This window comes from Anguilla anguilla, chromosome 2 (genome assembly GCF_013347855.1).
Source record: "Anguilla anguilla isolate fAngAng1 chromosome 2, fAngAng1.pri, whole genome shotgun sequence".
NCBI classification, from domain to species: domain Eukaryota; kingdom Metazoa; phylum Chordata; class Actinopteri; order Anguilliformes; family Anguillidae; genus Anguilla; species Anguilla anguilla.
This window is the reverse complement of record NC_049202.1, coordinates 31427684-31444330: the sequence shown is the minus strand read 5'-3', so window position 1 is coordinate 31444330 and position 16647 is coordinate 31427684. Positions and strand designations below refer to the sequence as shown.

Sequence of the window (16647 nt, the reverse complement as noted above, 5' to 3'; positions counted from 1 at the left end):
TCAGCAAGAAGATGGACAATGATTGGGCTATCACTGTGCATAAGAATCCTAAATGTGAGAAGGGTGGATGAGCTAGATCACTGTAGAGGGGAAGAGAAGTAAAAGGAGCTGTACCATCAACAGAATTATTTTTATGGACTAGAAAAACTGCAAGAAAAGCTTAGCAAATGGTACCAGGATAGACAGAAATTACCTGTGACATGCTGTGCTTCTAAGTCCAGGTGCCACTTAAAAGCGATGTAGTTCCTGCTTCCATTTATTTCATAAAGTGAAATTACATCAAAGCACATGATTAACATAGTTAACAGATCTAAGCAGGTGAACTTTGATCACAACTGTAAATAGAACAGTTGTAGGTTAATGACACTGGCAAGCAAGCTCCAAATGACAATGAGTCAATTTGTGTGTCCGTGACCCATATGTTTGTTCAATAGCTTCAGCAGTATTATGGCAGGACACAGAATGTGATTAACATGGTTAAGTAAAAAAGATTTTGTAACTTTGTAGGCTACATACAGTAGATTTTTAATGTGCTGAAAAGCCGGGTTAATACAATAAAAAATACAGCTTAAAAACTTTCATTTAATTTCGCGAATTAACTAAATTTGGCTAACGAAAAGAATACAGTATTTCATGAATGTGCAGTTTAGTCTACTCTGCAGTGATCAACACTTGAGGCCATGTTTTTAATGTTCTCTTGAATTTTATGTCAGACACAAAGTGGCCTTTTCTATGCCCCAAATCCTGAGATATCTGATCTTTCCCTGGCCCAAGAGAAAACTATTTCTGATTTTCAGACTTTGGAGTGCACAACCTCTTTTCTCTGATATTTTCAATATTTCTTGTACATAACCCCATACACACATTTTACTCAAAACATTGTGGTGTTTCCCCTTCATTTGTCATATTTAACAGCAGGGACAGTTTATCATAAAACATACCAGATTGATTTAGCTATGTAAATGTGGACTAGTACTACACTTTGAGATTAATTTCTTAATTTATAAGACTGGCGTTGGCAATTCAGCAGTTATCCTACAGCACGGAAAATACACCGGCATCCAATTGTTGGATATACCTAATTTTGTTGTTCTGACCAATTATTTAAGCAAGAATAGACCAGAGAAGAAAGAAAATTAAACCATAAGTAATATGTAATAGGAATATCCAACAGTTGTGTACTAAATTGGGAAAATAAAATTACAAGTGATTTGATCACATCTAGCCTATATTCCTCAAGATTTAAGGATGACATGCAAACCTACATGAATAACCGCACACTTTGGAATTAAAACAAATACCTTTAAATACTGGATTCAAGATAACATCATACATAGAATCAGCACATGAAATCTCTACCAGTGTATCCAAGCAGCAGGCAGCTTTTTCTCCAGTTGGAAGCCTACATAACACCAAAACGCAACTATGCGTTTTCATTACATTCCAAAGAAACAGAAGAAATAGATCCATACATTCTTGTTAGTTTAAAGGTCATAGTGTTACAATGCAACCAATTTTCGGATCTAAATGCGCTCTAAAAAAAAAAACTAATATATAAATAAATCGGAGCTACAGAACCTTAGTAATCATATTAAATATACTTGGAAATGTAGTTTTTCAGCAATGCTTAAAAAAAGATAAACAACTCCTCATATTGAGTTTATTCTATGTCCTCTTGCATACTCTATTATATTGCTCATTTGTACTGCCAGCCTTCATTTTAAGGGCACTGTTCAGAAACAATAGGCTATGCAACACTGAAAAGGATGGAAAGCACTGACTTTACATGATCAAAGAGAACACCCAGTTAAAGCTGAGAGCCAGGAGATACTTCAGTAAAGGTTGGGATAAGAGTCAGCAATCAATAATGAACTCCTCAACAAATAGGCAGGCAAGGTTTAATGGACTATACTTCCAAGGTTAACTGCCAATCGCTCAGCCTTTTCCACTGTAGTTCTTTCTTGCATCCTGTGCGCCAAAAATGCTCTGGCAACCGAGCCAGATACAGTGAGGTGTATGACAGTCCCAGGACCAGCAAGTTAGATGTTTTAAGATATGTACTGTGCCCTCTTATTCAAGTGGACACATTCTAAAGCCTAAGTTTTCACAATGCTGAGTGTACCTCTCACATGAAATGATCCCAGCGCCAAACTGATAACAGCTACATAGGACCAATGAAGGCACTCGCCTTCAAACTATCAAAAAAATATTCTATAAAGAATCAAACAAAACAGATAGTTTGCACAGGCAAATATTTTTCCTTTTTGTGCCAAACCCCAAACAAAAGTCTATACCTGAGCCTTTGATGGTAAACAAAGTACAGCCAATTGTGTCAAAGTGGGTAAGCAACATACAGTGGGTTATGTGCTACAGCTTTAGCAGCAGGCAATTAATTGTTTAGGCAAACGCACTGCAGTAGCTCAGCCACCTTTAGGTGAAATTCTTGTTCCCTCAGCCATCAATACTTGCTAATAGGCCTAACACTTTCCAATATTTGAGAAAAATCAGCTAACATACAAAGATGCTAGATGTTGGTACTCCAGTTTCCTCCTTCAGTCTAAAGAAATTCAGGTGAGGTTAACTGGAGAGTCTAAATTGTAGGCTACTTGAGTGTGTACTTGTACTAATGAATGTGTGAGTGAATGGGTATTGGCCCTTTGATGAATTGGTTACCCGTCCAGGGTGTATTCATGCTTTGCGCTCAATGTCAGATGGGATAGACTCGAGGCCCCAGTGACCCTGACCAGGCTAAGCGGTTTAGAAAATGGACGGACAGATTCATGTTGGTGAACATGTAGGCTATGATATTCGATAATGAATACATAAAACATGTCACACGTATAAAACTGAATGTCAACTCATAGCTTGCAAAGTTATTATGGGTGTGCGATATGGAAATTCTAGAGTAAATTTTAATTACTAAAATGAGACTTCCCATATACCCAATACTGATGTCAATGCTGATACCACCCGCTTTAGGCCTGCATGACAGAGCAAAAACAAAACCTGGTTTTACTTAGCCCGAGCCCTTAAACTATGATTAAGTCGAAGATCATGGAATATTTCATTGATCCTTGATAATGAAGATTAAAATCAGGCAGAAAGAAAAACTGCATTAGCACAATTGCCTTTCTTATGTTGTTTGCTGTCATAATTACGGTGCTGCCAGAAGTCACCTATGACGAAAGAACTAACAAATTAATTATTTAATTAATTTGTCCTGCCAGCATCCCTTACTAGATTATAAAACCTAGAGGCTAAGACTGTAAAGCATTGGCTCCCTTCATGTGGTCCCATGGCATATACTGCAATACTAATAAAAGGCATAAAAGGCAAAGCTTAAGAACTTCTAAAGAGCGTCTTGGAATAGTCTTTTTCTTTAAACCAAATAAAATAAGACTGTGTTTATCGTCCTGTTCTTTTAAAGGCAATATTATTCAATATACTAATCAGTTCAGAATGTCAGTTAACCTGAGTTCAGAGGTATTCCATTAACATTGTTAAGTGTTAGTACATTTATGATATGTAAGCCACTTCAAAATGTCAAAATGCCTGCTTTGAACTGTACCTATTGTACAGGCTCGCACTTGGAAATACCCTTTTTCAGGTAGCTAAATCCAGGACAGCATGTGAAGCTGGTATTGTTTGTCCAAAGACTTCCCTTAATAATTCCCTTAATAGCTGAGCTAAATTGATTCATTAAATGGCAGGCTTATAGTACCGTTTCCCATAGTAGCTAGGCCTGACATATTAACACTATGTTTCCTAGTACCGTGAACACTGAATTAACGCTGTTTATTGTTTTGGCCAATTTCATCATAGCCAACAGAACAACAAACAGTAAAATGCACTTTGCTATCTCTGTACATAGGCTCTCTAATAAGCTGTTGGTGCACATCGCCATGAGGTCATGATCGTCAGGTTTGGTGTGATAACAGTTTTCATCTGTGAGGATAAAATTTGGTTGGCTGTATTAGAATAGCTCATTTTAGCTGTGTGATAATGCTGAGAAGGAGCTCGCTAATGTCAGTTCTAACAACATAAATTGTTTTATGTGGTCCAAAAATACATCTCTGAATATGGTAGTGTTTTTTACAATCCTTGAATGCAGGTGCTTTTTTCCCCAGATATAGAAGTGCATTGTTGTCAATCTCGCATACATTAGAACAGGCATTTAATTATCACCAGTGAAGAAGGGGGATTGGCTTTACATAGCCCTCACGTCACTGCTATGCGCTATCCTCCTTGCACACGTGATTAGGCATGTGACCAAGGACACAAGTGAGCGTGTCTGTTGAGCAAAGAAATTGTACTTCCTGGTTCTGATGTGCTCCCCACAGGTTTCTACTGGTGTCGCTGTCTCTACATATTACATACTCTAAGCTAGAGGCACCACAGGCCAATTTTGTGTGTTTTAGATTTGGGATATTCATGCTAGTTCCCCCTACTGCAGGGTGATATATTTGTTCAATAATCATTAAATATTCAGAACCAATTCAACAACCAATTAGAATTCTGTACATCCATAGAGCCCAACTTAGTGAAATAAAGTAGACACAACAATGGTTTGGAAAAACGATATATATTTATTGGCTATGATAATGAATATATGAACAGGCTAATATAAAACAATAATTTGCATAATATGAGGACTAATATTATATGATGCTTAATCAGAGGAAATGATAATTCTGCAATGGTTAAATATATAAGCTAACAATACTACCATTTAATGAAGGTGAATTCGTGTTATGGGATAATGACACACTACCCTCTATTAAGTGGTTCATCAGCCTCAAAAAATGAAGTTTTAACAAGGTAAAACAACAAGGTCATGGAATTTGCTCTTCCAGACCAACACAAACATAGCAAAACAAAACACAACAATAAACAGCAGTAAAATGACCCAATCAATAGGATAGCCTTACGTTATCCTATTGTTTGATTTCATTGTTAAATAAAATACATTTCAATACTTAATGGCAAAAGCGGAAGGCCACTCCAAAATCCGTTAAATGGTGTCAGCTCATTAGCTGGTCCAAGATCAATGCAGGTGCGTGGATTCCTCGGAAACGTCTTTGAAGTCTGGGTCCACCAGGGTTCCCCGCAAAGATGACTTTGGATGTGCACAGGTCTCCACACTTCAGCCACAAGGCCAATGTGGGGAGAAGGTCTGGAGATATTTGTTCCTCAAAACAGCAGTCAAAGGGAAATATACCTGCTTGATTTATTTCGCGGATGGTGTCAGGCCAACTGTCTCTCAGTGATCAGGCGAGGTGTGAGTTGGGATGAGCAGCGAAGTCCGTAAAGTTCCTTAAGGAGTCTGGGTGGTCAGTTAGACCGTGTCTTTGCCCTCAGAGAAAAGTTGTTAAGTTTTTGGTGAGTTTTTATGTTCACAAAGTCACTGACGTGCTGGAACCCTATCTGCGTTCCCTGGAACCAGACTGGTAGACGATTTTGGTCAACCAAACATCTTATTGGCTCATTGTATTGGAGCCACCAATCAAGCGCTAACGTTTTAATGTTTAAGCCAGGGGACCAGGAATTGTCATTCTCTGTGAAGCTTGAAAACTCCAGTGGTTACTTGTGGTTTGGGTTGGGCCGATGTAAAAATTTTCGAACCGGTTTGATATTAAGCCAAATACCGGACCGGTAATACCAAATTTTACCACTAGGCGTCGCACGTGACTCAGCCGCTCCCGAGTGGAACATAATGAGACCCCACGAATGAGAGTGTCGGGCTTTACCGTTGTCAAGCAAAACTCCAGTTGGTAGTTCTATTTGGACCGTTGTTATGCTAAAACTCTGGTTGGTAGTTCTATTTGCACCATTGTTAAGCGAAAACCTCTGGTCGTTAATTTTATGAAAACAATGATGCTATTAAGAAAAAATAGTTCCTTCTCATTTTATACCATACAATTAGCACAAATTTTGGTCATTTTTGTCATTACATTAGTTAATAAAACTGCATAAAACCATAAAGTCAATCAAATTAATCTCTCTTGCTTTTTAAATGGTGCGGTCACGCAGTGTATACATAACGTCTTTCTAAGACCCTCTGAAACAGGTTTTGAATGCCAGCTAGCTTTATGACAGGTTCGCTGTTACTTGTCACCTAGCCAATATTAAAATTCTTGGTTTTAACTCAGAATGGTCTCACAGCATGCTTGTTATCCCGCTTGTTATCCCAGCTAGCTAGCTAACTACTGAATTGTATTCAAAACAGCGGTTACTATAAACGCAATTGTTCACAAACATACGGATGAAAATGTGTCCGTAGCCATGAGTTAAATGTGTAATGCCTATTCTACTGTCCAAATAAGGGACGATTCCGATTTGTAAAGCTAGCAACAGTAACTAAAAATGAGATTCAACGTTGCCATCAATTGTGAAATTGGACATTGAAAATGGGAGGGGATGTAACAATTGAAATGCGAAAGTTGCTGTTTACTGCTTTAGAATGCTGAATTTTGTAGCACATTGATTTAAGAACTGCTAAAAGGCCAAGGTATCCCTTTACTGAGAAATAATGCCCACCCTTGGACCAATCAGAATTGAGAATTCAGCCAAGCCTTTGTATAATGAAACTGGATCTCCTTGTTGCCGGCCTCGGCACTAAATTGCGCACGGCCTGTCAATCTTTTTTTTTTTGCACTCAGACACTAGTGGCTCCATTTATAAACAAACATAATATTATGTTAATCACGTTGTCTTGTTTATTACTAATGCAATACAAGTTTGATTTAGCGCCGTCAGCACAGGTTGCTGACGTAGGCTACTTTTTAATTTGCCAGTAGGCTACGTCTCATAATGACAAATGCCGGTTCAGTCGATTCGCATAAAATCAAACCGGTTTAAGCTCGTACACCGGACCAGCAAAACAGGAAACCGACCCAACCCTACTTGCGGTATTGCAGTTCAGTAAGTATAAGGCTGTCAATGTAGAAAAGGGATGAACTGACAGTTGCCAGCACAGAACCAGTGTTTCAGAATATGCTGAGTATTAAACCATGACCAACAATCACATGTATCCACCGCCATTACTGTTTTGATCCATTGTTATTTTGATATTACTAATAATGTTACCTACCATAACGTTCTTGCGTCCATTATTCATGGTGATGAACAAATGTTACAAATGACCGAATAAAATAAAATGAATAAAAATGCAGGTAATAAAGCCTAAATTAAGATGCTATTATGCCGATTCCACCAAAATATTATTCTGACTACATTGTTATTTTGACATTGTAACTAATAGTCTACTGTTATGAAAAATGTTATTAATTGTTGTATTTATGCCATTGCATGATGATGACGCTGATGATGACAAAAAATGATCACATATGGAAAATAAATAATGAAAATAGCTGAATACAGTATATTTAATTCGCTTGAAAAATATTTTTGATTTCACGTAATTTGTGTGTTAACAATTTTTTTATTATTTATTGGCTACCCTAATAGTTAAATGCACTCAGTAAGTGCGAAAACATGCATGTGTGCTGTGATAGGACAAACATCAAGCCAATGGCTACAGGAGTTTACTTAATAGCCTACCTACCGCTATGTGCATTAAAGTTTTTTTTTTAATTTAACCTTTATTTAACCAGGAAATAAACCCTGTTGAAATCAAAATCTCTTTTTCAAGGGGGACCTGACATAAAACACAAAGTTACGCAAGACAGTAAACAAACGAGTTACAAACATCAAATGGGAAATGAGACAGCAAAGTAACAGTAATTAAAAAGCAGCGCAGAGGTTAAAAGCAGGAACATATTTCAGTCACAGAGTCATGAATTACATGTTTAAAATCAGCAAAAAGATAAATAGCTCAAAAATAATGCAAATCAATCTGTTTCCCAGATGATTGTAAACTCAGAATATTACAACATATTGCAGGTTTAGCAAATCAATACAGACATCCCTAAAATCAAAACTGAACTGAATGTCACAATCAATATTTCTACATTTTCAGAATGCAGCCCACATTTTTTTTGGTTTTCATTTTTTTCTCCATGAAAAATGCAGCATTTTCTATTGCTGCGACCTCTAATGATGTGTAGACATTCCACAAGACAAAAAGAGTAACCTTCCAAGTTAAAGAGCATCCATAGTTTTAATAGGTAATGTCAGCTAGCTGGCAAGACATGTTTTGCACAGACACACTGATCAATGAGGCAGCATTAGCTACTCAAGGCCAGTGCAAGAACGCCTTTTTGTATACTTGACTTGTACTTGATCACAAGTAAGCATTTTTATGTCTTTGATCTCAAAATCATACCTTATATCCCATTCTCTTTGAAAGTCATCAAACAAACTGCTTCACCAAGTGATGTTCCACCAGCAATGATAGATAGGCCTAACACTTAAGATACCTTACTTGACTGACTCTCATGCATGTTATTTGCTTCCCGACATCTGCAGGCAGGGAACAGGGAGCAGGAGGCGTCACTATAAAACAATTTTGGATTCTGTGCTATAAACAAATCATGGATTCAGTTGCAAAACATGCTGTTTCTTGGGAATTACTAGTTCTTCAGGGTGTTGCAGAGGCATCACTCAAGCAGGTTTTTCTAGAGATGGATACATTTTTGCCTGTATTATCAATGGACAGGTTGAATATCAGAAATGATTTTTGGTGACGTTTCCCTTTGAAAGACAATGGGTAAGAAAAACGGTAGGCTACTTCCAGAACAAACTGAAATCCACCATGATAGCTACCATGACGTGACTTAGGACATGTCATTCATAAACCATGAATACACAGTTTTGTGCAGTCGATTGCAGACAGAGCAAGCTCAACCATTCTCTTCACTCAAAATCAGACAGAATTTCAAAAGAATAAACAGAACAAAGCATGCTTGAGGGACTTGAGCTCACCATAACTACCCATTGCCCTTTTGACAAATATTTTTTTCATTTAAGGGAAAAAAACAAGAATGTTAGGAAACAAGGCACTTCTGTTGTGGGTTTTTTTTTTTTTCAAATATTACCATCTCAGTTAGTTTATTTGTTGCTTCTGATATGATAATGGGGGGTTTCTGAAAGCAATCATTTTAATTTGTCTTTTTTTGGGTTTGGGGTGATCAGAACTGTTATAGTGTCAAGTTAGAGGATCTTCTATTCCATAATCCTGATGGCACACCAGATTGGGTATTCTTGATTCTGAGGAAAAACTAAAGTAACCTGTTAATTGAGTTTTGCACAGGCACTGAAAAACACAAATTAATAATCTGACTTTAAATACTTCTGATGAGTAACTAGCCTAAATAATGCTTGGAGCTACACCAATCCTTATTCAATAATCATGCAATAACCCTTTGTCTGCCCTAATTCATGATTTGAGATTACTGGCAGAGAGAGAACTGAGAGTAATTTCAAAGAGTAGAAAACATTTAGAGCCAGGAAAAAAATGAAAGGCCTCCATATACAGTGACTTTGCTAAGAACCAGTACATAGCCTACATGTGCTCAATGTAGAGGACCTCACCAGTACCAGAAATAAAGATGAACAAAAGAAAGCTTCACAAAGGCTTCAAAAAACACTGAAATCTGTTACAATGGTATGCTATAGTCTAATAATCTGTGACATAGTGAGGACGTGCAAAGTAATCACGCTATGTAGGTTTAATCTCCTACAGTGTTGTAGCATCACGGAAATCAACATGAAACCTTAAATAAATGTGTTGTGGACAATAATTGTCCATATATGGAATTTTAATGTGATACACTGGCTGTTTTTGTGACCTCTAAAGAGTAATTACACACTCGATCACCTTTGTTTTGTTTTTTTGGCTGTAAACGTGTTTGTATGCCTACTTCATAATGAAACACTTCAACTCATGCCATTATTTCTGAAATATCAGAAAGAAATTTCTGAAATAATATGCTTTGGCAGAAAAAAACTGGCAGAAAAGTATCTTTTCACTGCTCTCTAACATCTGAAATTTTATTTCTGCATTTCACTCCAACCCTGCCCCTATTGTGATGTCCGAGCACCTCTTTGGAGGTACAACAATGTAACATAAATGTCAAGCCAGCCTGAAAATTGTTTCTGCCCACAAATTTGCCCACTTACTTTTAAATACGATGGAACACTGCCAGCACCAGACTGGCTAGATTGGTTTTGGCCTAACATTTTCAAATCGGAGAAACATGTAGGCTACATAAACTCGCATATTTCACCTAAACAGTCCACTAAAATGTTTCTGAAAACATCTGAGGTGAGAATCAGGCAAGGTAAATAAATTGAATTACAGCTCCAGCTGAATCTGGATTCATAGTTGCGCTGTACAAATTAATTTGCATAGAGAATACTTTACACAAATGAGATGCACACACCTGCTCCATCCATCCCGGGAAGAATTTTTCTAAATTGTGTAGGGGGAGCCAGGCTGAAATGGTGAGTGCGCTAGAGAGCCAAAGTGTGACATCACTTCCACTGAGTTCACTGCCAGAAGAAAATTGCCCTAATGAATTTCCCCATTGAAATTTAAACAACTTGCGATTACAAGGAGCCTGTTTTTAGTACAATTACAAGACTTCAATTGTGGTATTCTCTGGGCAGTTGGCTTTGAAATTGCACAAACTGGATTCAGTTACATCATGTTCTACACTAACAAAACTACATTTCCTCACAATATGGAGTGAGTGACAGTGTGTCACCAGACACGCTTTATGAGCAAGAATAAATATCTTAAATTACTGAACAAGAATTAGTGAACTTTTATGTAACATGGTAATGTCAATAACATGTTTGTATTGCCTAAATAGATTATATTTAACATAGCCTATAGCCTACTGATCACAACAACACTAAGCTACATACATTATTAATTTATAAAGTGGTCTACATGCAGTGTAGGGATATTGTATCTGCTCAATATAGGAGCCTTTATGGTGACAATGATTAGGGGAGTTCAATAATTTTATTCATAACCTAGGTTGGGATACAGTTCATACACTGAACGTGAACATCCTTTCCTAATTTGTCGTACACAGAATTATTATTAATTTTCAGTTTTAGGAATTTTACTTTTTTATTCTTTCTTATGCCAGAGAAAAGAAATTCTTTGTTTTAACTCACCAGGTCAGCTGAATTTTCTAGTTGGCTCTGTCCATTTGCCTAAGTTAATGTTACACAACTTGCTTTGTGTAACATTTGGCGACATAGCTCAGGAGGTAAGACCGATTGTCTGGCAGTCGGAGGGTTGCCGGTTCAAACCCCGCCCTGGGCGTGTCGAAGTGTCCTTGAGCAAGACACCTAACCCCTAACTGCTCTGGCGAATGAGAGGCATCAATTGTAAAGCGCTTTGGATAAAAGCGCTATATAAATGTAGTCCATCCATTTACCATTTAGCCAGATTAATAACTGACTATTATTGGCTAACATGAGCTACCTTAGGCATGCAAATTATCAGCTAACAACCACAGGCTAACTACAAGAAAATTACACCACACCGGAAATCTGAAACCTGTTTACAGACTGCTGAATGTTAGTTATGAGAACATGACTTCAAAATTAAAGGGTTAGTGTGTTCAGCCAAAATGGTTTGGCTTATTCCACAAATTTAATTCATTTTTCTTGCTTTTGCTTATTTGGGATGACTAGGTTAACGTAACAAGCCAATTTAACCCCTCATTGCAAGGACAATCTGCCACAACACTGCACTGAGCCCCTAGGGTGGCGGACGTGGCATCCTCAGCTCTCTATAGGACAGAGGGACCCTTTGAAGAGGAAGTAGTGGGGCGGAGGCCCTGGGGACACAGCTGCCCCTCTAACACTTTTATGACAGGACATAAAACCACAAACAAGACAAAGGTCAGGGCAGAACAAGACTGCCACTAGGAATCTGTTCTCCATCTGCACTCAAGAACAGCTGTGAAAGGGAAAAGACAACTCCAGACTTTACCAATTTAATGTCAGGTTAAACTGTGAGGGCAATATTTGAAACGTGTGCAATATCGATTTTTTTTTTTTTTTTTTTACTGCTGAAGATAACCCTTTTTACAAAATCGCGATTAACAAATTAACCGTTCCGAATTTATCTTAAAAGAACAAGCAAATAGTAAACATGTTGTCCCCCACCAAGGATGGAGTGTCGCCACCTCCGATTTCATTGGCTGGGGGACAATTACTTGACTTGACAATTAGGCCTACTTGATAAAAGACTTGAATAATAATCAACCCTTTAAAACCCAGAATAATTCTAGAATACTTCTGCAGACTCCCAGTCATTGTCAAAGGAAGTAGAAATTTTACTAATATTTCACAAATATAAAAATAACTCAAAGTAAAAAGCTTAATTGCAATTCATATTTATTTTAACAAAGTAATACTATCTTCAATACTATCTTCTCAAGTTCATAGATTTGACACTTAAAAATGGCAATTTACCACTTACAATGCAACAAAAACAGCTGTGATTAGATGATAGGTAGATAGGCAGATGGGTAGATCAAGAGTTACGGTGATTATTGCTCTATCCGTTCATGTTTGGCTGGCACAGTATTGGCAAATAAAATCTGATACAATTATGCTTCTAGACTCGCCACATCAATGGTATCTTGTGGAATGCAACTAAATCTTATACTCGTTCAGTAACCAGTGACTTGCACCCCCCGCTCACTTTCTGCCATGAATGACTTTTTTGGTCAGGTCACAAAAAACTTTTTTTTATTTTATTTACTTTAAGGCTTTATAATAATCTGTTCAGCAGAAACCCAAGGCAAAAGAAGGGAGACCGCACATTCAGTTTTGGCCAAAAAGGAATAACAATTCAATTTATTAATTAAATAAAACCTGAACAAACTTGAGTGGAGTGGGGCAACCAGTAATGTCAGTAGTGCGTGCAGATGTACGGATTTAAGTGAGCGCATAGCTAATGTGAGCTGTTGTAGGTGTAAAAAACAAAAGAGAACAAACCAAAGAGAGAAAATTGGCCCACGTCTCCAACACAGGCACAAAACAAAGGGAGAGAGAGCCTGGGGTGCACCAAGCCAGGTATCACATATTTTTCTTACCTCCACCCCTCCTAGAACAGATAGACACAAGGTTAACTGTGAAAGCTCTGCATAGTTTCTCTATTAGCCATCTATATGGTTTGAAAATAATTGTAATACTTTCTTTCTGCCCCGTTATGAATAGGCTATACCCCAGCAATACCACTGCACCACTTAAAAAGACACCTGTAGCCATACATCAGTAGAATAGGCTTAAATGGGTCAATTTGGTTGAATTACAAAAAAATCTTAGACAGCTGATAATTGTGTGGTAAAGGAAAGATGCAGAATCTGCTGGCATACTTTCAACTTGCAGGCAAAAGCAGAACCTCTGAGAAAACCAGTTATATCCAGCTGTGCTCCATACAGCTCTATCAAATATTCATCAACTGACCTCCTGACATTGGGGAACTGGAAGCTCACTTCTATTCTATTTAGTACCACCTTCTCCTATTTCAACATCCTTGGGGGAAAACAATAAAAAATTCCCAGTGAAACAGCAGAAGTTCAAACATCTGTTTACAACACATTGCTCTCAAAGATGGATGTGAACCATTTAGGATGTGCGGGTATGCAGCAGTCTTACTCAATAGAAAACATTTTAGTGAGTAATCCAGCAGGGATATAAACAGATAATCCCAAAAGTCTCTAATGGAATGAAGACATGCTGCAAACAACCCCGCACAGACTAAACATCATTGCAGATCTAAACGGGAGTTCAGTGTGGATATTGCTTGCAAACTCCCCAAATATTTAACTATATCATGTGGTGCCCTCTTCTGTGGCTTCAGTATCCTGTCACAGCTGGGTTCAGTTGATCACTAGAAATAACATTGGATCGCCTTGTGTCAATTAAAATAGCTAAAAGTAGCCTAGGCCTAATGAGAGGTATAAAATCCTAATACTGTTGCATGCAAAGCACTCCCTTGACAATGAACAAAGTCACTTTTATACATTATTATGTTACTATAGGCTAAATGAAACTATCTTCAACAAAAAAAGTTATATTGAACGTACGTAATTTCTAGTCCAATGACCGCTAGCATATCCTCACTTAGCAAAATATTAACGGGTGAATGAGGAAGGAGGCGGGGGCATTTAGACATTCGCTAATTAAATATACCAATATTCCCACGTGTCTGTATCTTTCGCTGTAGCACTATTCAAGCTAGATGGTAGAAAACAACGGTCGGCAACCAACACAACCACGTGAAGAGCATACAGTTTTTACACAACCATAAATACTCATCCGTGTTTTCAAGGGAAGGAACACTTCCTGAATTGTAATGGGATTATTTTGTATGAACTGCATATTTATGCCTATAATCTTATTTTTCTTGAAATGAATGAATGAATGAATGAATCAATCAATCAATTACTTAATTAATTAACGCTAATTAATTAATTAAACGAAACATGTCCGGTCACGGCTCATCTCCGTTTCAAAGCCTTGGTAAATTGCATGATAATACATATAGCCAACCTCCATTTCTGTTGTCTTCGACCATTCTCTCTTATGAGTGATGTCATAACAATCTGGTGCAATACCAAATACCGACAATATATAACTTGAATGCGTGCATTTGGTGTGAGAGACCAATACATATTTATCTGGGTTATTAGCTATTTCCGTCGAACGAAATAAAACGCCTGCAGAGTACATTAGTGTATTCCGGTACATGCGATTACAGCATCTGACTGTGGGTTTGATTACCAATTCTTACGACAAAGGTTGATATAATACATAAAGAAAATATGTGTGCGTGCATTTCCAGTCAAAATCGAAAGGATTCTTCAGCATTTGCCAATTTCCCCATTTGGCACTGAAGCTGACCACCGGTTCACTCTAGATTTCAAAAGCTTTCGGCATTGTTCTGTTTTAGGGACGGATATGCCGACGTTTCGTAAAATGGGAAGCATGTTTTATCTAATCATATTCAGATGGGAACAGCAAAACATCGACTGCGCCCTAAAATACGAAAAAAGTGGTCGTATAGCTAGATGGCTAGATGGAAATAGCATAACCGAAAATATCCAGATCGACTCCAACTTTCCAAAAAATCTAATCGGGGGCTTAAGTGATGTATATAGCAAGCTAACCAGCTTGCCAGTTTAAATCCAAGTTTTGTTTTCATAACAGTAACAGAATGTGTGCTTAACACTGAATTTAACATTTGCCTTTTTTTAAGTAGCCTAACCTTAGTCAAGCGAATGTTACTTCCAGGTAAAGAAGCGCTAAATAAGATATTTCTGCAATATTCGGCAACGAACGAACAAAACTCAAACTCGTAATTTCATAGCTTGTCAGTCAGCTCTTAGTCTTATTACTGCTCTGAGGTTTAAAAAACAACTTATAGCCTGCTAGCTGGAGAGCCAGGTTGATCATCTGCTGGAACGCTAATGTGCGTTTCGATTAGGGAAGTTTAATCAACTGCATTGGCACGTTAAACGAGTTTAACTCATCACTCGAGCGAACTAGTCAATCCCTATATCACAGCAACAAGAAGTAGCTACACTGATATGGGACTGCTCGTTCGTTCAACTGCAAAGTGTCGCTAGCAGGAAAATCACAGTGCACTGACTACTTGTTATGAAGCTATGATGAGCGTTCCCAGCTAGGTGACGAGTTAGCTACTTCTAAGAGACAAGGGCATATAGCTGTGCAGCCAGCTTAACAGCAGGCTAACTTGTTATAAATGTTAGAGAGCTATCCTGTCAGCTAACGTTAAATTAAATGTAACGTTAATACAACATGACACAGCAGAACCCCCAGCAATGAACAAACTTCCCTTAGAAAACGGTGCTGGATTGCTATTAAACCATTTCCAAGATAGAATAAAATCGGAATTCCTACCTTGCGATTCACTCCTGTTCCGGAATAGAAATAATAAGCGATGCCAAGCACCCAAAGAACAGCGAAACATAGTAATATCCTGGACTTTCTTCGCATTTCTGTGAATTCAATGCGATTGAATTCAATGCGAGCGAAGTTTGCAGTATGTCAGTTTGGAATCTCTAAAACAGTTAGCTAGCCAAGTCTCCGCTATCCGAGACCCTGATAGATATCAAGTAAGCCGACTAGCTAGCTCTTCGTGTCGCTGAGCTAGGTTTTGTGTTCCGTGCTGCTCCAGCGCCGCTGCAGAGAAGGGATTTTGCGAGCAGGAAACAGCCAACATCACGGGGTTAGAGGGGAAAGGGCAACCGGCTTAATCCAATCGCACTTCGCAGATATATTATCCAAAGAGATTGTGGAGAATGCGCTATGATGTAGATCGATATTCTCACGGCTATATCAATGCACGAATTATTCGTGTTCACAATCGATGGTGGTAATAGTAGCTACCTATTGGCTGTTGGTGCAGATCAATATGCAGATGTAATGCTGACAGCAAAAAAAAAAAACAAGTATTGAGTGGTCCTGGATGCACAGATAGTGTAAATGATAACGCTTGATGATCCAAGGAGGAAGCAAGCGTCTATCTAACATCTGGACACTATGATGCCATGTGATGCCATTCCTCGATGATTAACGTTACATTGGTGTTCAGAAGTTGGATCAGACGTGCCTTTGGCCGGACATAGTCCATAACTGACCAAAATGTAAATTGCAACGTAGAGGGTTGACATTTACCACTCGAAGTTA

The 16647-nt window shown here is 38.1% G+C and overlaps 1 protein-coding gene across 1 annotated transcript in view; it reads right to left on the bottom strand.

Moving 5' to 3' along the window:
- Nucleotides 1-16195, bottom strand: part of LOC118221104 (polypeptide N-acetylgalactosaminyltransferase 2) — a 106721-nt gene extending 90526 nt beyond the window's left edge. Inside the window, exon 1 of the mRNA XM_035405823.1 lies at nt 15859-16195. Within this exon, the coding sequence (XP_035261714.1) occupies nt 15859-15954 (96 nt within the window). The 5' untranslated portion in view covers nt 15955-16195. The remainder of the gene's footprint in view (nt 1-15858) is intronic.
- Nucleotides 16196-16647: the final 452 nt, after the last annotated feature.